General features: G+C 41.0%; 1 protein-coding gene across 1 annotated transcript in view; it reads left to right on the top strand.

Annotated features, from left to right (window-relative positions):
* The window catches only part of FAT4 (FAT atypical cadherin 4), a 122,152-nt gene that overhangs the window by 48,426 nt on the left and 47,336 nt on the right, over positions 1-26,390 (top strand). The window contains exons 2-6 of the mRNA XM_066185090.1: positions 13,196-13,327; positions 16,036-16,297; positions 17,970-18,320; positions 22,364-23,286; positions 23,995-24,169. Coding sequence (XP_066041187.1) covers positions 13,196-13,327; positions 16,036-16,297; positions 17,970-18,320; positions 22,364-23,286; positions 23,995-24,169 — 1,843 coding nt within the window. The remainder of the gene's footprint in view (positions 1-13,195; positions 13,328-16,035; positions 16,298-17,969; positions 18,321-22,363; positions 23,287-23,994; positions 24,170-26,390) is intronic.

Below are 26,390 nucleotides of genomic sequence, written 5' to 3'. Positions count from 1 at the left end.
TTGGGAGGCTCATTCTCCTTTGTAAGGCTATTCTTGGTAAGACTTTTTTTTTTCATTTTGCTTTTGCTTGTTTTTCTCTAAGGGCCGAAATGGGAGAAGCTGTAGAGCAGACAGAGGGTATCTTTATCAAAGGCCTCAATTGTGTTGCTCTCTGAAGTCGGCAGGCTGTGGGGGAAATTAGAGGGGCTTTTGCTCAGCCTGGTTCCCTCCAGCTGTGGGTCAGACCCCGTTTGCAGTGAGGGCTTTGTGCACAGGATGAATTTGGGGGGGAGAGGTGGCTCTGTAGCTCAGGCATCACCACAACAAGGTCATTTGGAGCTGCTCTGCCATCCAAGCATAACACTGACACCAAGCCAGAGAAATGAAAGGATTCCTGTGCTTTTGTTGCCCTGTACACCAGGATGACAGAGCGGGACATAGAGTGAATCACAAAATGGTTTGGGTTGGAAGGGGCCATGCAGATCATGGTCAGGGACGCCTTCCACTGGACCAGGTTGCCCCAAGCCGCATCCAACCTGGCCTTGGACACTTCCAGGACTGGGACATCCACAGCTTCTCTGGGCAGTCCGTGCCAGGGCCTCCCCACTCTCACAGCAGAGTTTCTTTTCTATAGCTACAGGGCAGACTGTAGGTTCTGGCAGTCGAGACAGAACCATAATGTTTCTTCTGGCTTTTCTCATTAATTTTGGCAGATTTGAGGGATTTGCATTGCTGCACAAAGGGGTTTCAGTTAACCCTTCTGACTTGCTTGTATCATAGGCTCATTTTAATTCACTCAGCAGGGTTTGCCGAGTACCTTAGCCCATGCTGTACAAATGTGCAAAGAAAGGCATTAACCTGGCTGGAGTCTCTCGGGATTTGTTTTGGGGTAACTGAAAACAGAATGTGAATCCAGCCATCAGTTAGCATTGTTACAAATATTCCCCCTTCATTTCTTTTTGCTGTTGTTATTTTAACCTGAATTACTGTACTCATAACTTTCTCCCTGAAGCATATTGCAAACATGTACAGCATTTTGCATACCATCTCATGTCAGGGAATTGCCATGGCCTGGTTGAAGGGTATCTGTGACTAACTGGGCTTCGAGAAGAGCAAAAGCTGCTGGGTGTTGTTTGATTGATGCCTATGTATGAAACATGTTCGGAAAAATGCACAATTAATAGTTGTCAGAAGATGTGTTAAATACACCAGCAATTCATCATTTTAAACAATAGCTTCTTCAGAGACAAAAATATGCCATGCCAGCAAATGGCACACAGCGGGGAGTGTGTCAGTGATTCATAAACCATAACGGAAAGGTAAATAACAGCTTCTGCTTTTCTGTACTATAGTTTGGTCATAGAAAAGACCAAAGGAGTTCAGTTTGCATGTGCTTTTAGGGGACTGAGATTTCTTGCAGGAGGTTTCATTCCTCCCTTTGTGGTGACCATATAACCTTTGGATAATGTCACATTGTGGCTGAAAGTAAAGGAGTGATGGGGGCTTAGGGTGGCAGCCAGATCTGCTGTGAACTGCACTGTACCAATCCTATCACCTTATACCTCTGTCCCTTATTCTTCCCCTTTGGAAGACACATACCTTAGTATTTTATTACTACAAAGATGCCTTTAATCATGCTGGAGAAAGTCTGCTGGGACTTTGTAGAAGGCAGCTATTGATAAATGCAGCAATTAATTACTCTTAATTCCTCACAGACGCTGATATTTCAAGCAATATGGTTCTAGATAGGTGTGGGTATTTTCAGCTGTAGATTTTTTTTAACAGAAATCTGCATCTCTACTTCCTCTGCCATTACTTGTAAGAGAAACAAATCCCTGTCAAGCACACCATGATGTCTTTGGGGCGTAATGCTGTCCCTGTTGCCCTATCACCAGCTGTTCATTATGAAATTATGTTGGTAATTATGTTGTTGTCACCATTAACGTGATGAGCTAGCAGAGGCATTTGAGTTGTTGCCATTTTTTAAATTATTCTGAAGTCTTTGCCTGCCTTATTTTCCTTCTTTCAACTGCTTGATGACTTTCTCAGAAAGCTTTCCAATTTATTACGCTTGTACCTAGAAAGTACTTTTTTTACAGGAAAATTTTGCTCTGCCATTCTTCTGTGATATGCTTAAGAAAATAAAATGAGGTGTGTCACACCTTATGGAGGGATGAAACCAGGCTGAGATTTAGGAATCTTGTGGGGGGGTGAATGGTACGAAAAAACAGGAAACAAAACCCCTCAGCATTGTTTTTTTTAGACCTCTCCGTGATGCCCAGGTTTGTTGCTGCAATTTTCTCGCAAAGAGTTAATGCATGACTTTCTTTGGTTTCTTGTATTAAATTTTGCCTACTCTGTTTCTGTTTTCCTACCCTTTAATACAATATAATCATTTAACTGTAAGCCATTCAAATTTTGTCCTCAAAATGCTTTTTCTTTTTTCTCAGTTGTCTATAAAACTATTGAAATGCTTCAATTGTGAGCATACAATGAATGATCATCCTCTAATCTGTTCCACATGGAGAGTGGGCCAGTTTGTACATTCAGTACACAGCACTCCTTAATTCAGTTAAAACCAGAAAGACTGAGACTGTTGCAACCTACAAGATCTTTAGAAAAAATGTACTTAAAAAAAAAAATTCCAATGCCACATCATAGACACCCTGTTGAAGGCACAAATCAAAGGAAGTAAAACAAGGGGGGGACACAAAAGAAATTGAGCTTAGGTTCAGTCTTCAAAAGACAGAATTATATCTTTTAGTTGTGTATTTAGGAGCTCTTGAACTCTGTGAAGAATTTCTGAATCTTCTATGGTTACACTTGAACATTTATTCTGATTTGGTTTCATTTGGTTTGTTTTCTTTTCTCTGTGTTCCTCAGAAGGGAACATACATTTTAAGTATCCAGAGACTTGTAGAAATGACCAGTGGTGGTGAACTTCCAAAGGATCAAAGACCTGGCACGATCAGGATAATAACTGAAAAACCCAAGTGCTATAATACAAGGAATAACTGAGTCACTTCGGTGGGGACACCAGACAGGGACCCGAGCATGAAAAGGTTCTTTGGTTTCTCCTATGCTTGAAATACCATGGGAACCATTCTCTTGTGGTGTGTCTGCTTCCTGCCACACTGAAATTAAGATATGCCAGTGTATTTCTTTGTTCTTTCTTTTTCCCCTTTAAAGGTTTACTGAGATTATCAGAACTCGAAGTTTTTGCTTGATTGAAGGGAGGCTTTGGTTTGTTACAATTGTCAGCTGCTGGTGGTATTTCTGACCCAGTAATCAAGGCTTGCTTAGGACTGACCGCAATAAAACCAAGTCAGTGAGAGATTGGCTGTGGTGCAAAGTCAGGGGGTTGGAGGAGAGAGATGTAATATAGGAATATGTCAGGATCTGGGCTATTAAAAGTTCTCGTTATTGATTGTAGCAGCCAGAGAGCTTAACTTCATAGTTTGATGTAGGTTCTGCATCTAGGGAAGATGTAGTGGATATTTAGGAACCAATAAAAGTCAAATCTCTGAATTTATGCTCAAATAAAACACTCCATATTCTTTATTAAGGAAGAGGACTGTAAGAATCCCACAAAAGCACACTGTTCCAGCTATTGCAGCTATTTCTGTGAAAGTCTGGGGGTTTTTACTTGATTTTTCTTCAGTGCACAAGGTCATGTGTGTATTTACAGATATGGTGAAATGATATGATTCAAAAAGTGAAGGTTTTATTAATGATCTTTTATTTAGGCTTTAATGCTTGATTTTCTAAATTTGCTGTGTCAAATACAAAGTCCAACAGCTGAGTAAGAAAATTCAAAAGGTAAGTGGGGGGAAAAAAAAATTGTTGGCTAACATGAAGAATTCTATAGATGGAGTTTCAGCCACCTTTCACATTCCTGGGCCAAAAGAAATGTGCTACTCAGCTATTTGAAATATTTTTGGAGGTGAAAGTTCATAGTTATACACAAATTGGAATCCTCATGGTTTGGTAAAGGGCTAATATAGAGGTTTTTATTCGGCTTCAAGAAGGGCTTTATGGCAAAACCTCATCACCAGAAACAGGAATATTTTCAAGAAGAGATAATGTAGACATGTTGAATCTAGCTAGGCAGAAAAACTAGGTTTTGGAGGCAGGTATAGTAGTTGGTTTAATGCATAGTGCATCAGCCTACTGTTATCATGTAGGACTTTCTTAATAATTGTACTGAACGTTCCATTGCTGTGGTGGGCCAAAAATATAACTGGGGAAAGATATGCCTGAAGATGTAGCTGCTTAAATAAGAATTCTGGTCTCTGGGAGGAAAGTGAATAAAGGAGAGCTGGTGTGCCCAGTGAGTTGAAGTTCTTGACCCTGCCACTGTAGCCTTGATTGTCAGCTGGCTCTGCTGAGGGCAGCCACATGAAAAGGTCCATCTGTGGCCACAGAGAAAAGCCTTTCTGGCCTCAAGCGGCCTGTGGCCACAGGGAAGGGACACCAGATGTGAAGCTGCTGCACAAGCCTGCAGTCTGCAAAAGAGGAATATGGTGAGGAAGGCATTTCCCTGAAATTCGTAGGAGGATGCAGAAATATTTGGCATTTCTAGCCCTGGCAGTTCCCTGCTAGCAGCCTGTTGATGCTGTGGGAGGAAAAAACCTTTAGGCATTTCTATAAAATGGCCTTGTACTTCTAAACGTGAAACTAGAGAGTAACACGTTGGCCTTGTGTGTTTTATTGGCTAAAGTCTATTTAGATTCTTAGGGGGATTCCTCTCAGAAAGGTGCCACATATGAAACCCTTGTAACTGCAGAGCGTCAGCCAGCATTCAGCCCTGTATCTTTAATTTCCTAGCACCGACAGAAAAAAATCTGTATCTATAGCAGGGCTTTTTCTGCCATGGCTCTGGGTAAAGAGATTTTCTTTTGCTGTTTGGGCAGCCTTCAGTGATGGGACGGATTTATCACATTGTCCTGATGACTGCATGTGTCTTAAATGTCACACCTGTAAGTTTAATTAGGTGATTTATTTAATTTAGAGGTGTGACATTCCCATTCTTGAACTTCTAATGCTTGTATTCTCTGACTTTATCCTTTTTTTTTTTTTCTGGCACAGACTGAAATGTTCTTACCGATTCAATCCGCTTCTTATTACATGGCAGTAGACCTCATTTAATTAAATGCAAAGTTGTAAACCAAATGGTTCCCAAATGTATACTGCTTTAAGAAAAAAAAATCCAAAAAGAAAAAAAATCCCAAAAAACCTCACTAGCAAGTGTTTGCCAAGTGTTTGTGTTGGTTTGGCAGGTATTTGGAACTGAGTTTGTAACCAGAGGCGGTACTAGATGCAGAAGATGTAATGCCTTTTTTGAGAAAGTCACCCCTTTTATTTGGGGAAATGCTGTAGGGCCATGTGTGTGTGCATATCCAGCATCCATGGAAAGGATGGGTGGGTGGAGAAGTTTTCCTTCTTCCTTAGTGTCAGCCCAGCTCTACTTTAGTGCCACTGGATTGCAGACCTGGGAGAGGTCCCAGTGTGCTAATTAGTCCTGCTGAAATGGAGTTCAAAGTAACTCATTCCTACAAGCAGTCAGTTTTTAAAACTGTATGAGTGAGTATTGACTGAGCTCTATGTGTTACTCTTTAACCAGGAGTAACAAAATAATCTGTATTTCATTGTAGTTCTGGTGGTGAAGGAAGGGGAAAAATAACTGGTTGTGGCATTTCTTATCAGTCTTATCCCTTGTACCAATTTGATGTTTATCTCTCATTTGCTGTGAAGCTGGATCATATTGGGTTTCCATGTGTATGATTCTGTATGTTTTGATGTGTGTTTTAAAGTCAGCATGCTGTTACTTTGTTAAAGTAGCCAAGGTTTGAGTAGTGCTTTTCCTAATCCAGTTTTAATTCCGTCTGCTCCGTGTGAGACCATGTCTCTTTTGAGGGAGCAGAAAATTATGTACTGCTTAAGTTACCTTAAAATACTGGTTTCAGAAAGAATGAGAATTTTAGCACTGCTTGCTTTGCCTTTAGGAAAACTTTTAAAGTCTTCTGGCTTGGAAATGTCAATGTCCTGTCCTGGCTGGTGGCCTTCTGCTGGGACAAGATTGTTTCTTTTCACTGTCTTTCATCTGGACTTTGGCAAAAAAAGTTAGATGTAACCACAGTAGGTAATGCATTTCCAGACAATGCCTTATTGTCTGCACAGGCTGGAGGCAGAGACCTTGCATACTACTTAGAATCAAGATTAAATTACCAACCTTTTGGGCATTTTTATGTAAAATGCTCTTTATTATGGTTTTCTCATAGCTCAAGCATGAGTCACTTGCAAGCCATAATAGATTTTGGCTATGCAGCATGATGAAGTGTTCTGGATGCAGTGAAACATTTAATCAAGACTCCAGGCAGTGCAGCTCCCAATGGTCACCTTAACAGATAGGGGATAAAAAAAAAAAACCAAGGGAGAGAAAACGAAACAATTATGGCACCTTTTCTTTGCAGCACTAGGATCAATATTTCTTAGAGACAACGGAAGGAAGTAGCTTCTTTTTGAGTTTTAATTTTAAATTATCATGAAAGCAGGTTTACTCCTGATTTAGACTAGGTATGAGGAAGAAATGATGAGGGTGGTGAAACACTGGCATAGGTTGCCCAGACAGGTGGTGGATGTCCCAAACCTGGGAGCATTCAGTGCCAGGTTGGATGGGGCTCTGAACAACCTGGTCTAGGTGAAAATGTCCCTGCTCATTGCAGAGATGCCTGGACTAGATGGTCTTTAAGAGCCCTTTCTAACCCAAATTATTGTGTGTTTCTAGGGTTTTTCTGATAATGTCAGTTAAATCACAGTGGCTTTGATCACTCTGATCTCCCAGCATTTTATAGCGATGCTTTATAAAAGGGTCTTGATTGAAAAATGTCAACTCACCCTACTGACCTTTACATAATATGATATTTGCTCCAGGAAGGTTCTAAAGTGTTAAAATACTGGAGCTGGAGCCCACAGATTAAAATTACCTGGGAAATTCCAGCACTTTATATTAATCTTAATAACATTTATAAGGATCCATGCATGTTTGTTTAATGGACAAAGCAAAACATGTTTCCAGTGTTCATTGAGCCTAAGTTTCCAAACAATTTCAAGGCTGGTAATCACTAGTTATTCCTGATTCTGTGAGGCAGACGGAAGTATTTCTATAATCCCTATTCTGAATTACTGTTGTCTTGTACAGGGTTGATGTTTTATTTGCTTTGGGGCATCTGAAGCGGGCAGTGGTGGGGCCTAGGACAGCTTTCACATCCTGTCTTTCATTAAACTTGGCCTCAGACATCAGAATGAAGTCTTTTAAACCTGACTTTAATTTTTTTTCCCCAAACAGTGCCTTTTTAGCATTTTCCCCCACATTTTCTCCCCAGCTGCAATGTTCCCCCTGTTAATAGTGGGATTCTTAGCAACATTACATTTCTATTTAACAGGTTTGCTGGCCTGCAGCACAATAGACTAATGTGATTTTTATTGTGCTAGCATGCGCTGGGGTTGTTTGCCTCCTGGAAAATGGGATATTCAGATGCCTCATTCAGCCTCAGCTATTGCCTTGTCCCAAGATATTTTCTGTATAAATGGGCTTTCCATCTTGTTGTGAAAATTGTAAATGTGCATGATCAGTAGTTCAGGTTTTTCACCTTCCTGAGCTCTGCTATTACTGGGTGTTCAAGTAATTTCAAAGCATAAGTGTTTATTTTTTACCCTTAAAACTCACTGTTTCCCGGTGATTTAGAGCAAAATGGGCTGGTTCAAGATGGGCTATGGGGTTTTAATATATGTGAATATATATATATATATATATATATATATATATATATATATATATATATATATACACATACACATTTATGTAAAATTTTATTTCTTTTAAAGAAGATTTTTTTCTTTTTTCCCTGAAAGCGTATTTCCAGAAATGCATTGTACTCTGATCCTTTCTTTCCCCATTCCCTTGTCCCTCCAGTCTGGAGGAAGCACCCATGCACTGCTCCCCAAGCACTGAGTGTAACCACAACTTCACTGGTGTGACTGGCCAATCTGATTACACATGTCAATTAAAAAAAGGAATCTACCCATGTGTGTGTGTTTTCTGCGATTAGGGAATGATTGTTTGCTGGATGAAGAAGAAGGCTGAAGTGATGAAGGCAAGGAAAAGAAGGACTAGTGTTGGCCATGTCCTTCAGTCAATTACATAGATGGAGTGAATTAATAGTTGTATTCTTTCCTTTTATCATCATGAATGATATTATTTAGAATATTTACAAAGGGAGGGGAAAATAAAATCCTTTCACTTTTACTCAGTGCAAATTGATAATGTGCTGCCCTGGTCTCCGGCAAGGAAGAGAAAGCTCCTTAATTTTGTTTTAAGATGAAGGATCATCTAATGACTTAGGCATAAACGAAAGTCTTCAGGGTGATTTGTGGCGATGCTGCCCGTGGATTGTTAGATGGTATCTCCTGAGAGAGGCAGTGAATGTCACAGCAGCAAGCAAAGGGAAGAAGGATGACTCAACACCATATAAATGGAAAGAAAAGCTGTTGCCTCTGCACTCTGTTTGATCTTTAATCGAATAGTTGTAGTGTTTGAAGAGGTATCGAGCGCGTGAGGCCTCTGGGAGTTCCTCCCTTCTCAGATCGTGTTCTATCTATAGATCTCTCATCCAGAGTGTGCCATGGATAGCGTGGCTCCAAGCAAGAATTACTCTTCTGGGGCTCCCAGGAAAACTTGCTGCTGCCACGTGAACTCATTCATGTTTCCTGTGTCATCTTTTTTCCTCCTCTCATCGTCATTTGATAGGTGGAAGGACTTCAGAAAACTGTTCTGTCTGTAAACCCTCCTGACTTTGGAATAAAAGAAAACTAAATGTTAATAACTGCAGTAAAACAGAAGGATAGGGTCTGGCCAAGTGAGCCCATTGGTTTATGGAAGGTGTTAGGATTGGTTAGAATTTGGCACACTGCCTTGCAGCGCGATGTTTTGTTTTACATACCTTTGTAGCTCATAAACCCAGTCACTAAAATAATTTCTTTTTCCAGAGTAAAACTCTCATTTTAAGCTTTTTAAGTTGAGCATGGAACTTGTCTATCCTGTTCAGTAATAGTTACCTGGGGTGCTAGTACTTTTGAAGTGGAATTGGTGTTTTTGCTCTAAGAAGTGAAACTTCATCTTTTAGCAGCTGCTTCTTAATTGAACAAATTATTTTGAATAAGCTTAAGAATAGTTTATGTCCTAATGCTTTAATAGATTAAATATATTTAAATATATATTTAAATATATTCCTAGTGCTTTAAAATTTGAGGTCTTGATATGATTCCTGTATCTGTTAACAGCTGAGGAGAATGGAGAATGAACTATTTATCTGAACAGAGAAAGAACTATTTTTCCACCATCTACATTCAGAGTAAATTGAGGCAGAACTGTTTGAGGTGCGTGCTGCCCTGCTTCAATCTGTTCCGAATTTGTTTAGGGAGGAAAAAAAAATAACCACCACAAGAGACTAATTTGAGCAGCAAATAAGGATACTAACAAGATCAAGGCAATTAATACTTCCTCTGCTTTGAAAATGACTGTGACAACAGGCTGCAGCAATCAAATTACCACAGATGAGGATGGGCTGGCCATCTGTAACTGTGGCAGGGGCAGGGCATTGTTGTGAGAATGTTATTAAGCCTGTGAAGGAGAAATTTGATTCATGCACAGGGAAATTTGTGGTATTGTTTGGCTTTCTATATTGCTGATCTCTGTGGTTTGTTGTATGCCTCTGGTTTTGCATCTTAGCTTGAGTCAAACATGAAACAAGCACACAAACAAAACTAATAAAAAACCCACCCAAAGATGGCTTGCAGAGAAATTGATATGTAAAATGACTGTGTTTATTTTACAGGGATTGGTAAATAAACAATGTGTATTTGTCTGAAGAACAAGCTCTGAGGGAAAGCTTTGATTTTCAGTCTTTTTTTCTAGACATATTAAATCTGTGAAGGAAAAGCACTGTGCCAGAATTTGTACAAAAGTAGAGTGATTTTGTGGAGATTTACATGCATGTGGATTGGCCAAAACTTTCTGATTTTTTTTCATTTTCCCATGAACAACAAAAGCAAGACAATATTATAAATGTATTAATCAGTTTTCCATCACAGTCTTAGCATATTTAGGAGAGTCTGTAACTATTTGTGTTCTCATGGCTCCTGCAGAAATTCAAGGCTATTCAGAGGAGCAAAGCCCCCATCAGTGCCTGGACCACTGGAGTGGGCAAGTTAGAGCATAAAAAAAGCTGCAAAGACATTACACTTAACTATTTTTGCTGTTGCTTTGTTTTATTACATTTGAGCCCTCTGAGTGGCAGTAAGAACTTTTGGGTTCTGTATGAAAGCACTATTAATGCAAATATGAATCTAGGATTTGTTAGATGGAAAGTTGCAGAAATTTTTGTTGCATGGTGCAGTACTCCGAGTGCTGTGTGGTGGTTGGTTGGTATCTGCCTTTGCATCCTCGACTTCTACTGAATGACGGGGTTGAGGTCAGGGAAGAATATTCCTCATTTTGGATAGATTTAGAGAAGGGGGTGGCAATTATCACTTTCCATGTAGCCTGGGCATGTGTGCTTCCTACAGTTGTACAGGCATTGGCATGCAATGGTTCCTTGCTTGGAAAGCTTGGATAAAGCCCTTCAGCTCCCTTGTTCTCTGTCCTGTGGTGTATTTGAGGTTTCCAGGCCTTTGGTTGCCTAGATATTTATTCTGGTAGTTGCTACTGTCACTGGGGGGTGGTTTGCCACCACTGTGCCCACCTTTTCTTGCCTTCCTTAAGGGGCAGAATTGCACTTAATTTCTAATTGGCAGCATATGATAGCAATCAAACCATGTATTTCCTGAAGTGACACACATTGATATCTTTATGCAAATGCAAAGTGGGATTAGAGAGATAGAAGCAGTTGGTTGGGAAAAGGTTTAGCTGAAATCTTTGATTGAAGCTTTGTGGATTTTTTTTTCTTCTCGAGTAAAGATGTGACAAGATACGTTGCAGTCTTACAGTGCCCTGTGGCAATGAAGAGTTTGTGGCTGTGGTTCTCCTGTGGGCTTCTGCTTCATGTCTGAATTTAGGGAATAATTTCAAAGTGAAATTTATTTGTGAGCTCCTGGACATTCAGTTTGCATCTGATCTAATTCAGGACGTACGAGATCCTCTCTTAAATGAAATGTAACAGACTCTTGTTTGGGGAAAATGTGGTGTTTTTTCTCAAAATGTGTGTTCTTGGATCCTCACTATTTTACATTATTCAAGCTGTAAACCATGCACGGCTCCTATCCCAAACCCCCCAGAAGATGGCACGTATTTTTCATATGATTTGTACAGAGGGTAATCTCTCATCATGAAAATGGGCTCTGATGGTCGAATGTCACCCGCAGCTGAAACATTAGCTGTGAATGACATGTATGGTAGGAATAAATGAATTGCAGAGCTGTGTAGCTGCTTTACCTTGAAACCCTGTCCAGGGAAATGCTGCCCTTTGGGGAGGAAAGCAGGAAGAGTGTGCTGTGCCAGTTCCTGGGCAGGGAGGGCTGGCAAAATCCTTCATCTGTCCTTTCTACCACATCTCTCCCATTTCTGTGCTTAATTGTCACCCAGTCTCCTTGAAAACCAACCTAGGCTGGTTTGTTCTGCAAAAGTTTGTGTCTGGTGAGGTGGCTGTCAATCACTGCTCGTGGTGCTCTGCTCAGCACTCCTTGTGCTTCTGCTGCCATGGATATGAATTTAATGATAAAATCTTCTGCGTTGATCAGTCTCAGAGTGTGAATTGTTTTGTGTACCATTTTGGAATGGCCAAAGGCATGAAATAAGGGATAGATAAATAAATAATGGCCTTCTATAAAAGACCCCTTATTTGTCTCCACTTCCAGCCCATATGGCTACTATATTAATATCACACTAATAATGTAGTATTTCCTCTGTGTTTGGGATCATCTTGGTGATCAAGTCAGAACAGCTTGGCAATTGGTGGTCCCTACGAAAACAGAACAGAGAAGAACATGTAATGACAGGAGACTAGAAACAGTAGAAATCACAGACTTTGGATCACCAGAAATGTCTGTTGGTTATATCCAGAGCAGCCCAATCCATATATTTTCAACTGAGTGCATGGAGAGTCCATGGATAAGGATAAGAATCTCGTGGATAAGGGCCTAGCAGATACTGTAGTGTAAATTAAATTTTTTCTGTCAGTCCAGGTGCCTTCTTTAAGTCATCCATATCTTTGCCTTTTACCTTTCTCTGTTCCTTGGTTCTTTCCACTACTCGTTTTCTCCTTAGTGGGTCTTCAGAGTTTGGTAACTGTTCAGTATTTTGGGTCCAAAACCATACCTTTTTTTATCCATGATAAATATAAAACAGCTGTGTCTTCTTTTTCTATTTTGGAATATTACGTTCCAGACCCAGCAATGAGAGAAAATGTAGCTCTGCATCTTTTTGAATTATCATCAGCAGGGCAGCAGTCTTGCTTATGAAAAACTGGGGATAAAGATCACAAAACAACCTTTCAGGAACCGTCATTCTTACTTGGAAAGGCATGCAAATATGGCATGTGAAAAGAACATTTGTTGAGTTTTGGATAGGCAAGGAGAGTAGATGCTAGTGGGTGCTCCTAAAGCAACGTTTATGTTTGCAATTAGAGGAGAGTTTTGAGAGAGAGAGAAAGAAAAGCAGATTATTTGTTATAAAATATATTAAGTGCAAGGGTGTTTTTTCCCTCTCTCGGAACGGAGAGTTGCCAATATATAAACATTTCAGAGAGAATTTTACACCACCTCATCTTTATGTCAGGCAGCATTTAATGGTTGAACGATCTCCTGCCCCGGCACTTGGCAGTTATTCTCCAGGGGCTGACTTTGAGGATTACAATGACAGTCTATCAGTGGATCTTTTCCAATATAAACTAGACTAGGACCATTTAAAATCAGTTGCTATCAACAAGTCAAATTAACTTTATTTGTGTTAGAGGTTTTCCTAGGAGTATTTTATAACAACGTGGAATTTTAGTATCCGGACGGGCTTTTCTTATTGTTGGTGTGATTTGGAAATGTGCTAATTCATGTGATTAAGAGCAATTTACCTGATTTCTTTCAGAATTATGTTATTAGTAACATTCAGGTCCAATCAGTGTCCAGTGCTCACTCAAAGTTTTTTTTCTATTTCTGCGTTTTACAGGTAGAAATAACACTTCAGGATATCAATGACAACCCACCAGTATTCCCCACAGACATGCTCGATCTGACTGTAGAGGAGAACATAGGGGATGGATCTAAAATACTGCAGCTGACAGCCATGGATGCTGATGAGGTAGGAGCATGATTTCAGTTTTGCGTGTTGGTACTAAAAGTGCCATTCTGGACATGTTTTTACCTGTTTTCTTCATTCCTTTGTGTGAGCTTGGCCTTGGGAGTCATGACAGTCATTCACAATGTTCTGTCCAGTATTGTGGAGGTCTAAACTATGAAACCAAGATGTTGTAGTTGAGCCCAGTTCCCAAGTGTACAATAAAATTAATCTCAGACAAGCCTTGGAGAACAAGAAGAATTCTGATAATTCCTGCTTTTGCTTTGACTAGACTTAACAAAGGTCAATATTATCCCTTCCAAAGAAAGGTTCCATTTTACCAAAAAGAGGGGGAAAGAAATAATGATAAAATGCGTGCTCTGTGCATGTATCTGTTTGCAAAATAATTTTGCCCTCTTAGATTCATTACAATGAGAATACTGCACGTAGGGTGCTATGAAGAAACTACCATGTTACTAATGTATTCATCTATTTAAGAAACTTAAGTTCTAATGTTAATCATGTTTTGTTTTTGTTTACTTCAGCTGTTGTTTTCCATGAGGAAAATGACTAAGAAGTCAATATAATCATACAAAAAGTTTGTTTTGTCATTAAAATCCAGAGTTACGCTTGACAACAACAAGCAGTTCTGCTTTCAAATAATAGGGCAATTCAACATTCTCAAGAGAATTTTATTCCTGGCCTTTTTTGTGTTAGCTTGGTTAGTCTTCCTGTGATTGTTAATTGGTGTACTTAATCTTACTACTACAGAGGGAACAACGGGAACCCGCTGGGAATGGTGCGAATGTGATTGTAAATACTTTGGTTTCCCTTTATTTTCCAGTAGTAGCCTGATACACAGACAAAACACAGGATTTTGGAAAGGTGCACTTCCGTAACAAAAATTCTAGCTGCTTGTCTTTCTTACAGGAAGCAGTAAATACTGAACTACCACTCTGTGGTGTGGTATGGCAAGTATGTCTAAGATTATAGCAACATCTTATGCTCCAGCCTCTTTTTAACCATTCCTGAACTGCACTTAATCTGTTACCCATTCTGAAGTACTCCATCCAGCGGGAAGTGATTTATTACCTTAGAGAGAAATCAGTCAGTGTTTTTATCAAAAGGAATGATTTCAATTTCCCCACCAGAACATTTGTAACTCAAACTCTTTGCAAAGAGCCCAAGTTTTCCTATCGATGTGCAGTTTAGGGCCAAGATACCTTTTTATTCCCCCCTCCTTTTTGAAGCTGAGGGCACAGTATAAACCATTATCAAACATGACTGTGGTTTTAGCTGCCCTCTGTTAGAAGGTCTCTGGCTGCTCAAACACGGGGTGAAGAATGTGGTCACCTCTGCAATTCTCCTGAGATGTGATGGCTGAGCCACACAATTGGAGGAAAGCGTGTGACATCCCCATGGCACACCTGAGCACACAGATGAAGCACTGTATGCAGTTCTGCAGGGCTGGGCACCTGCAGAAGCCTGTTTTCTTTCTAAATATCCTTTTATCAGTTAGCTCAGTCTGACTCTTTGAAACAACACCCCAGAGAGAAAGTTTGGCACGGGGCACTCTGGTAAGGTCAGGTAACTAATGCTTGTCTCCCCTCTCACAAATACAGGCAGGTGTTTATCTCTATCAATTTGCTTTTTTTAGGCAAAAGTATTTGAAAAAGCCATAGAATTTCTTTCTGCCAGATCTCTACAATCTGCTGTTCATTGCAGAAGTGCAGCTGGCATGTCAGCAGCAGGTTTCAGCTGTGAAACCCAAGCTCTGGCCTGGCACCAGAGGAGGGCACAGTAAATATCTGCTTGCGTTTCCAGGCACCATCAGTACACACGGTTTAGGCACTATATCTGATGTTAGAGGCTACCAAACCTTAAGTATCCTCAAGCCTGTCTTGGAAAAAGAAGTACATGACATTTTTCTATATAACATTGCATTTCCTTAATTTTTCTTCCAATCAAAATGCTTGAAGTCCACATGAATGCTTTTCTTGTTTCCCCCCCAAGAATAAAGGAAAATTTTTGACCCGAAAGCAAATGCTTTTGACTTGCAGCACAAACCAGGAGATCAGAACTGTGATTTTAATGATGTGTGATTTGTCACTTTGGGGTTTTTTGTTTACATGGGTAAGTATATTTCCATGCAGAAACTGACCTTTGAGGGGCTGCTGCAAGCACTGCCTCCATGAGTTTCTCCTGACCATGAGCTGTGGCCCCATGGTGGCTGGAAACACTGCCACATGGCTGTCTCAGGTCCTCTCTACTTCCATGCCTCCCTTCACTCCCTCTCCTGCACTCTCCATCCCATGTCCAGAGAGCAGGAAAGGCAGGGCTGATCCCACTGGCAGGGATTTAATTTAGCCGTCAAAGATAAAACAAAAATAAACATTGATCCTTAGTAAGATGTCACACTCCTTCGTGATGCTGGCTGGAAACTAAAACAGGTAGCAGCGTTTTTTGGTATTGATTGGATTAAATCCTTTAATGAAGAGTGGAGCAGAAAGTACCTGGGTAAACTCATCATTTCACATCCCATAAATAAAAACTGTGTGTGTCTGTATTGTGGGAGTGAAGCTGGGACTGGGCAGGAAGGCTGTTTATCAAAGGAAGCTGTTCCGAAAAATAATCTCCAAGCACATTTACTGGAATGATCCTTGCCTTGCTGCAAGTTATGATGTGGTTTTCCTGGAAAATAATGTGATTTGACCACTTCTGTTTTGACTTAGGGAGCCAATGCCCTGGTGACATACACCATCATCAGTGGAGCAGATGATAGCTTCCACATTGACCCTGAGTCAGGGGAGCTGATAGCCACCAAGCGCCTGGACCGGGAGCGCCGCTCCAAGTATTCCCTGCTGGTCCGGGCCGACGACGGCCTGCAGTCCTCGGACATGAGGATAAACATCACTGTCAGTGACGTCAATGACCACATCCCCAAGTTCTCCAAGCCAGTGTATTCCTTTGATGTCCCAGAAGATGCCACTCCAGGTAAACAGGACATGGAAATACGACCACTGGCCTCTCAGGTGGTTGTTTTCTTCATTTAAAGATGGTTTCATATGCGAGAGCATTTTGATGCTTAAATGAGGGGTTGTAAACTAAAAAGTATTTAGATAAAAAAAAGTTTTCAGACACTGTGGTCTATTCCATGTCTCCAGGTGAGAAATGAATATGACTTCCAAGATTTTATACAGGTTGGTAGTACAAATTTAGTGTCTGCCAGTAGCATCTTAGAAGCTTGTTCTGAAACATGAATAAACCAAGGAGTTGCAAATGACGTGGTAATAATAGCTTTCAAGCTTTTGTTTGGTTTTCACAAGCATGGGAGTCTCAGTTTGGGAGAACTAAGGTTACTACCCCCATGCCTCCAACTGTTTGCACTCTGCCCCTCAGTCTCTGTCCCAAAATTTGGTGGTGTTTTGCATTAAAGGATCACAATGCAATCAGCTGTGCCTCAGGAATCTGATCTGGAAGTAATTGAGATGTCTGTATAGCGCAAAGTGCTTTGGTTGCTGATCCCCAGCCATGCTCATTTTCTCTCAGAGCCTTGAGTCTCGGTCTGTTTCAGCAGGAATAACCCTGGAAAAGGCAAGCCTAATTCCCTCCACACTAAAATGAGACTTCTCTCATTAATGGTTTATGGGGTGTACATTAGTGCTTTATACCCAGCTCAGCGGTGATGGATGCTAAAGGAACAAATGGGCTGATTTTGTATTAAAGTACTGCATCTTCTCCTGCTCTGCTTTCCAGCAGTCTGGGAGCAGCTGGCAGGCTCACCCAGAGGGGAATGACCATGAGGTTTCCACTTCAAGGTTCCACTTTCTATCCCAGAGAGTAGTCCCTGTTCCACTTGCTGTTAAAGAAAACGTTAAAGCTTGAGATAATCAAATGGGTGTGAAAGATCCCAGCATATCCAGCTGGATTAAAGGGGGTTACAGTACTCTTCTTTGTTCTGATGATATAAGCAGTTTTTATTATCACATTGCTTAAAAGTAGTTAACTGCACTGCACGTAGTTCATCTGGTTCCAGGGAAAGGAAACTTAATGACTTATTTTCTTGGAAATGAGCTGATCCTAATTATAATTAATGTTCAAAATACTAAAAAGTGACACCTGATTTCCAAACTCTAGTCAGATAGGTCAGTCATGCGAGGGCAGCTATGCAGAAATGAAAACACTGGCACAAATTCACAGGGCGTTGAATTTCAGAAAACAGCAGAGAACAGACCCCTATAAGGTTTCCAGTTTTCTAACCACAGTTACCCTGCAAAGGCACTGCTTCAAAAAGCAGAGCTGGGTTATGCGGTTTGTACTCGCATACTGGTTTCTGCATTTGGAAAGAAATATCTAGAAGGTTCCAGAACTTGTGATTGTCTGCGGCAAAGGGAGGGTCCTTTGGGTCATAGGAAGACAATGCCTAGCAGAGAAAAGGTGTTTTTGCCCCTGTTGATATCTAATCTGCATAAAGATAAAAACCATTCCTGGTTATTTCTTATGGTGTTTGAGTAAAAGCAAGAATATGATGTCCCTTTAAGCTTTGAAAAGCCTTTTGCAATAATTATTCAGTGTTGAGGCTTGAGTTTCTCTCACCTGTGGATCTGCTTGAGGAGGAGCTGCCTGTTTCCAGTGCCTGATGGTGCTCTGCTGCTGTGCCCCGCAGGTTCCTTGGTGGCAGCCATTCTTGCCACTGACGATGATTCGGGCATCAATGGGGAGATCACGTACACTATAAGCGAGGATGATGAAGAGGGAATCTTCTTCCTGAATCCTGTCACTGGGGTCTTCAACCTGACCCGGGCGCTGGACTACGAAGCACAGCAGTATTACATCCTCACCGTCCGTGCTGAGGATGGGGGAGGCCAGTCCACGGCCATCAGGGTGTACTTCAACATCCTGGACGTCAACGACAACCCGCCCATCTTCGGCATGGCCTCCTACAGCACTTCCCTGATGGAGAACCTGCCACCAGGATCCGCCATCCTCAACTTCAGCGTCACCGACGCCGATGATGGTAGGAGTTCCCTCACATTGTGATTCCAAACCTGTGTTTCACCTTAGTATGAGAAGACTTACTAAAAAAAAGGGAAAATTAGGGCTACCTGTAAGTTGCTGCTCTCATATGCTCAAATTCGCATTTAAATTAGACCTAAGTCTGCCAAGTGTTTTTCTGAAAGTTTATTATAAACTCCAAAGAGAGTTGTGGCAATATCAAATGTTATCTGCAGTCATCCTAAATGTGCTGTAACTTTTAAGTCTATCATGAAGACAGTTGTCATCTACAAGGTGTTGATAGCGGAGGTTAAAAAACGTATTGAAAGAGATCTTAGGAAAATTTCCCATTGAAATAAGCTTTAATACTGGGATTGATTTATGGCATCTAGAGGGTGTTTATGTATTGAGTGTAAAAGGTGCAACTTTTATAGCTTGCTTAACCATTTTGCCATACAGTTTGTGCCCAAGCAAGAATAATTATAGAATATGACCACAAAACACATGAACAACATTTCATCATGTACCACATTTTCTGAAGAGTCCACAGACATTACTCAGCGTGACTTAGTGCAAAATTTTTCAGTCCACTCACAGTGACTTTACAGGTGAAGGTTATTTTTGTGACATGTTGAGCAACCTTGTGTCCTCTCAACTTGACAGGGGCTCAGTGGAGCCCATGAAAGTGTCTCACACTGGAATGTGCTTCAAGGACAAAGCACCTATATGCTTCAAGGAATCCTTGTTTGTGCGCCTAAACCGACTGAACCTATCGAGATTGCTCAGTAAAGCAGTTTTTCCCCAGGAAATGCTGAGTTGTTGGACTCCAGCATTTTTGTGGGGAGATAAATTTTGTGCTGATGGATGGAACTTTCCATGGTAAAAATTGTGTAACTGGTTTTGAGATCAAACTGAGGAAGGGAGAAAAGATTCCATAAGATAAGCCAACAAATCAGAAGTCCTAACTTTGTGATACTGGCTGTTCTTGCATGAATCTCTCTTTCACCACACTTGTTAAGGCTTATATTTCATGTAAGCTAAACATAAGTTGGAGGAGGAACTTGTGTTCCCTCTAGACTTGTAGATAAATGGGTTTGTGTCTATCTCCTCTCTTATTTCTTATTTTCCTGTCAGGTCTACACCACTTGGTTTCAAACCTTTTTGGAAGTTAATTTCACTTTGCCATTATGTGTCTGTTTTCCTTTTCTCTTGCACCTCATGCATTAATTTCCATCTGTGCACAGTGGATGGGAACTATATCAGAGCACTGACATATCAATTCCCATTCATCACACACTCAGTTATCAAGGAGGCAAATGAGTATTTGAGGAGCAATGCAACGAGAAGTCAGATATCTTGCCTTTTATATTTTCTGGCACTCTTGCTTTTCTAGCAGGCTGGATTTAAAATTAATAGGGCAGAAATATCATTCCAAGAGCATGCCAGGTTGAGTTCTTCCATAGGACTGTAACTTAAGCAAATTTTACGATCTATTGTTGTTTCTGCTTCAAGCCCAAACTTGTTATCTTGTGTTGTCTTATATTTATCTAGAGCACAGAAATAGCTAGTGCTAGTTTTATACTCTTCCCCATGTGCTCACAGATAATGCACTCAATAGAAATATAATTTCGTTGATTATTTATGTTACATGATCCTATAGTTTGAAAGAACTCTGAAAAGACATTGTTTTATAATGAGGTATAGCTGTTGTTTTAGGATAAACACTGATAAAAGACAGAAACATGGTGATAGTGAAGCTGCTCCAATTTTCATTTTCTTGTTCAGCACACCCCTTGGGAAACAGCAGCTGTTTACCTCAGCTTGACTGTTTCATATACAGGTCCATAGCAAATAACAGCTACAGCTCTTGGATATTTAATAATATAGCAATATAATATATATACTAAGGAACTCAGTTACCTTAAACACATTCTTTTTGAAATTCAGATTTTATTTTTTCAGCGAAGAATTAGCAGGAAAAGTCTCCGAGGAAAGCACATGCGTGTTTGTCAGTTTGTTAAAATTGTGGTTAGGTATTCCTCCAGGCAAAGTTGGTGTAATTTCCCAGCTAAACTCTACAGGTATTTATAGAATGGCAGGGGGGAAGTAGTTTTGTTGGCGTTTTTTTAGTCTTATTAGTAAGTAAATAAAAATATAAACAAAACCCTTTAGAAGAGCATTATCAGGGAATTGGTGACTCCATGTCTGTCCTTTCAGTGTTTTATCAGATGAACCCTCAGATTAAATAAACCTAAAGTTCAGCAAAGAGGATGTCTCTACATTCTCCCTAAAAAAAGCCCAGATCCAAACCTTGGAAGGGGGGATGGACGACGTGCACAATGCCAGCTTGGCATGCTGTGTTTAAATAAGAGAATAGTTAATTAAGTGCCCTTCCTGACTCCAGTGATATTTAGGCAACTCTTCTGTTTCATAGTTTAATTTATATAAGCATTAACAGCATGGAAACCTATGAGAATACAGGACAAAGAATGAAACGTTTGTGGGGGTGAGATAAGGAATAACAAAGTAATTTTTTCTTAGGAATAAACACCATAGACAACACTGTTGGGGGGAGGAGAGGAAATAGAGTGTTTTTTAAAGTAATTTTCTTTTGCATGACCCAAATCCTACCCATCTCCAAAAATCTTGAATTGCCAGAAAGTACTTTACTGAAATCAAGATTTTCATCTATATAATTAGTCATTTGGAAATACAACTGAACAAAAAGCAGAGTAGCATTAAACTTTCACCATCCTTCATTTGATCAAAGTAATGAAGAAACACTAAGACTTGGCAGATAAATGTATTAATTTCCTTATTTACATTCAAATATTTTGTCTTTCATGTTTGGTTCTATTCATTTTATAACTTAACTCCTACAGGAGGAAAAAGAGAGAGGGAAAAATGGAAATTACAGTAGCCACTGGGGGAAAGACACATAAGACTAGATTTCTCAAGTCTGAGCATAATAAACAGCAGAGATTAATAAATCCAATGCAGGGATAATTTTGTTGTCAAAGCAATTCACTCGGAGAGAAAAGAGCTTCTGAGTAAAAATCACTGAAGTGGGCAGCTTTCTTTGCTGGAACAAACTAATTTGAGGGGCAAATTAGGAGCTAATGGTGGGTTAATTTACTAATCCTAAACACAGTTGAATATGCAAAACAAGAACAGTTTTTGAAATTAATTAAAATAGGAGTAAGACAGATGGAGGAGAGAAAATCTTTTTCACATTTGGATGTTCCCAATAATTTGTTGTTTAGAGTGAACTGTGGAATTGAAGCAGTAGCACACACTGTTTCCTGCTAGGAATATTTAAGGATTTTTCACAGCCCTGTCCAGGTTCAGGATGCATTTCCCTTACCGGAATGATAAATCTCTCCCCTGACCATAATTGCTAGTTATGTTTTGATCATGAGATGAGTGAGGGCTGTTCATCTGATATTTTGGAATACCATGCCATATATGGGAAGCATACCTTTCCCAGTATTCACTCTTGGCTTGCTCCAGCTAGGCTTGGGAGTTTCTGCTTGTGGCTTTTTTTGAGTGGAAAAATTCATGAAATAATTACGTTAATAATAATGTTGCTTAGTTGAACTGGGAAGAAGGGAGGAAACCAGATGTTCAATGAGCAGCCGAACTACTGAGTCTTGGTTTCTGAAGGAAAACTCTTCAAACCATTTATCCCTAACCCTGGTAGATGGGGAAAGAATTATTTTTGGTGCCACTGTTCAGCTCCTGCTGAATGAAATGCAGAAATGAACTCTGCCAGTCATTCCCTCTGTGGCCTCTCCAATTAACATCCTCCCTCTCTCTTTCATGAATATTACCTTGTCAGAAAATAATAATTTCAGAGGCTTCTGCTCCACTGTGAAACTTGGCTGAAGTTAGCAGATTAATTAAAAAATGGTGGTGAGGAGGCTGAATACTCAGCGTGGTTGTTCAGCCTTCATTTCTGTAGGAAAATGAAGGAAGATTTCCTGTGGAAACAAGGGCAGAAATATTGATAACTGTGTCAGTGAGATGAAGTCACATTATCTGTCTTTGCTCTCTCTCCCCATCCAGGCCCCAACTCTCAGCTGTCCTTCAGCATCGCGTCCGGGGACAGTGCGGGGCAGTTCGGCATTGACAGCAGCGGGGCGCTGAGCATCCGGCAGCCCCTGGATCGGGAGAGCCAGTCCTTCTACAGCCTGGTCGTGCAAGTCCACGACATGGCCCCCCTGCCAGCTTCCAGGTACACCAGCACTGCCCAGGTTTCCATCATCCTGCTGGACGTGAACGACAGCCCCCCGAGCTTCATCTCCCCTAAGCTGACCTATGTGCCAGAGAACACGCCCATAGACACGGTTGTGTTCAGAGCGCAGGCGACTGATCCTGACAGTGGTCCCAACAGCTACATCGAGTACAGCCTGCTCCGGCCTCTGGGAAACAAGTTCAGCATCGGCACCATCGATGGGGAAGTCAGGCTCACCGGGGAGCTCGACAGAGAGGCCGTGGCCAACTACACCTTGACTGTGGTAGCCACAGACAAGGGCCAGCCATCCCTCTCCTCGTCCACAGATGTGGTGGTCATCGTCCTGGACATCAATGACAACAACCCGCTCTTTGCCCAAAAGCTTTACAAAGTGGAGGTGGCAGAAAATACTTTGACAGGGACGGATTTAATCCAGGTGTTGGCTGCTGATGGAGATGAGGGGACAAACGGGCAGGTTCGCTACGCCATCGTGGGCGGGGATGCCAACAACGAGTTTCGGATCGATTCTGTGACAGGCGTGATAACTGTGGCCAAGCCTTTGGATAGGGAGAAGAAGCCCTCCTACACACTGACTGTCCAGTCATCTGACCGTGGGAGCAGCCCCAGGACCGACACCACAACAGTCAGCATTGTTCTGAAGGACGTCAATGATTTCATTCCCACGTTTGAGCTTTCTCCCTACTCTGTGAATGTCCCAGAGAATCTGGAGATGCTCCCAAAAGTTATTCTTCAGGTGGGTACACTCAGCAATAGATATGCGTTTCTGACAATTAGTACCATGCCTACGTGGTATTAATGCACAGTGTCCTTCCTCCAAAATTAAAGAGGGGTGAAAGAGTGGAAAAATTGCCTCTTGGCTTTGGTTGAATTTGCAGTCTTTGTTGACTTGTTTTCCTTTTAGTTTGTATGGGTGGGGTTTTTTTTCACTAAAAGTTAATATTATGCTTTGGAGTTCTGTTTGTGTTTTCCCTTCCTGTCCTCACACCTCCACTGGGACTTTCAATCTGCTCTATCCTCTCATCTCGTTCTCGACTTCCATGCAACGAATCTCTCAATCTGGTTGTTGCCTACATGGGATGAGGCTGTGTGCCAAATATTGGGAGAGAACTAAATAGATTCTGACAGCAGGACGTGCAGTGCTTGCTCTCATACAGAGCTTAGCCTGTACTAGGTCAGTTGTGGTTTACACTGAGCCCCAACACAGTCTTACTTACATGTAAGAAAAATAAATAATCAGCTATTTAGTATTTTCACACTACACTTTTTTAATCCACCACTGCTGTGTTAAGTATTTTTGTTTTCAGTTACAGCTAACTTATACTTGCAGCATTTGCATTAATCCGACCCGTTAATTTGGACTGTTATCACAGAGAATGCTTCCTCTTTCCAGATACAATTTTCCAGCCTTTGATATCTGTTCTGTTTGCATTGCTCTGTGCAGGTTGTAGCCAGGGACGATGACCAGGGGCTGAACAGCCAGCTGAGCTACGTGCTGGTGGCTGGCAATGAGGAGGGAGCCTTCACCCTCTCAGGTAGCGGAGAGCTGCGCCTGGAGCGGAGCCTGGATCGCGAGGCCAGGGAGCAATACCTGCTGCTGGTCACAGCTGCTGATGCAGGTGAGGCAGCCACAACACCTCTTCTGCTGAGGCCGTGGGGAAAACATCGCATTCTGGACACGAAATAAATGTTTCCATGGTGGTCTGAAACTTTAGTGAATGGAGATTGGGTAGTCATGTCTGACAGAGACCTCTGCAGAAGCTGGGCTTCTCAATGTCAAAGGGAATTTGGTTTCTGGAAATTAGGATTTTATTCCTATGTCCAGTTGTCTGCTGTTGGTAGTACTCACTGCAGATTTAGGGAGGTGGATTTTTGCCCTGCAGTAATAAGTGGTTCTACCTAAGTTGTAAGAACTTCATGCATGACTACAAAAAACAAATTTAAATAAAACCCTGTATAATGTTAACATCACAAATGTGCAGAGGTCACATGAGTGGCCAGAAGACAGCTGTGGACTACCCAGTTAATCTTACTGAAACCTTAGCCCTGAAAAGAAATACAAATTTGCATTTCAATATTTTAATATTCTGCTTTGCTCAGCATCCAGTCATATGCTTGCTCCGCAATACCAAATATATTCCAAGTTCTTTCATTTAAAACAGGACGTGAAGTCTTGTTATGAAGATTAATTACACTTTCACTTGAGGTGTCCAAGCCTAAAACTTTAGTTTTAGATTTTGGTGTGAGTATTATTAACAAAGACATCCTGCATCATACTTTGGACTGATCTCCAGTCTCCCATGGTTTGATGGATTTAATTTACCGCAGAACTTGTTCCTGCTTTCTAGCAGTAAATATAGAACCAAAGCCGACTTGTTGACAAGTGGATAGAGTTTTGTTTTCTGCCATGCTGTGTGCAGTATCTTGTGCCAGTGACAACAGCTATGGCTTTTGTTTGCCTATTGCAGCAGGGCTCAGGTATTCCACAGTCTGAGCACAGCCAAAGCTGGAAAACACAATTTTAAGGCTTGAGGTATCATTTGTCTTGTACTTTGTCTAGAGATAACTCTGTGCTTTATGGTTTTTACACTGGCTTTCTATCACTCTGTAGCCTCAAGCTGCTCACTTGTGACTTGGACTCACATGAGCTTGAATGTCCTTATGTTCCTTCAGAAGCTGAGGCTGGATTTGTCTTCATGTCTCTTTGGTCACTCAGCCCAAGCTGGCAGAAGTCAGTGAGGGCTGTACAGAACAAAACACCCAAAGACTGAACTGATAAAAGTGGTGTCATGCAGCCAACAATTATTGTCCTTCTTGGAAGAGGGAGGGTAGCACAACTCAGCTGTACCCCACACTGGGCACTGTGTAAAGCCAAGAGTTTGACCAGAGCACAGGCTTTACCTGGACTCTGGTTCCTAAAATCCCCACAAAATCCAGGAGATTTAACCAACAGTTAAATCCAGCAATCCCAAATGAAAATATTTACTTGTGTTGGGAGATCTCTGAGTTTCAGGTAATCCAGGGAGATGTTAACACATGAAGTGTGCATAGGACCTTTGCCATAAGTGGCTGACAAGAACAGCAGCATGCTTTATGAGTTCCTGTGTTTAAACATGTAGATATCTCACTGATTAAACACTGTTTGAAACTTCCTTTTTAAATTTGCTATGTTCTTGTAAAGCTAACTCACAGGTTCCCATGCCCTCCTGCCAGTGTTAAAATGTACTAGCAAGTGTGTTCAGAAGCAGCTGTTCCATAGTGACTTTAAGCTAAATGTAGCTGCTCTACTATGCTTCAGTTTACAACCTGACTAATCCACAGCTGGTATGATTTGGGATAGTTTTCAACCAGGCTGGTGAATAACATTAGCTATCACCTTCTGGTTGTACTGGAGACTTTTCTTAACTCATACCAGCAAAGAAAACTTTGAAAACCATGCTAGTCGTGATTTATCTGAAACATCACAAGAAAGTAGAAGTCTTCAGTAGAAGTCAGTGGCAGAACCTAATTTGATTTTGTTCAAGTGGGATGGGAACCATAGGCATAGTAGATATCCAGGTGGTACCACACTGGCTGCTGCTATTCAGTGCTTGCTTGATTAAATGATGTGTTTCCTGCCATACAAGCAAGAAAGATGGGAATGACATAATCTTGAAATGGATAATAAAAGCGTTTGGAGTATTTATGTTCCTGAGCAGCTGCTAAATGTTTATAAAAGAAACTCTCACAGGCATGTCCAGCTCTTTGCCTAACATAACCATTTCTTTTGAGTCTCTTAGTTTTTGTTTGTTTGATAATTCTTTGTAAGAAGGATTTTGCATACAGACCATTCACCCAGAA

Source organism: Chamaea fasciata, unplaced genomic scaffold, assembly GCF_029207755.1.
Source record: "Chamaea fasciata isolate MVZ Bird 193981 ecotype frontalis unplaced genomic scaffold, bChaFas1.0.hap1 SCAF_6, whole genome shotgun sequence".
Classification (NCBI taxonomy): Eukaryota; Metazoa; Chordata; class Aves; order Passeriformes; family Sylviidae; genus Chamaea; species Chamaea fasciata.
This window is presented reverse-complemented; position numbering and strand designations above follow the sequence as displayed.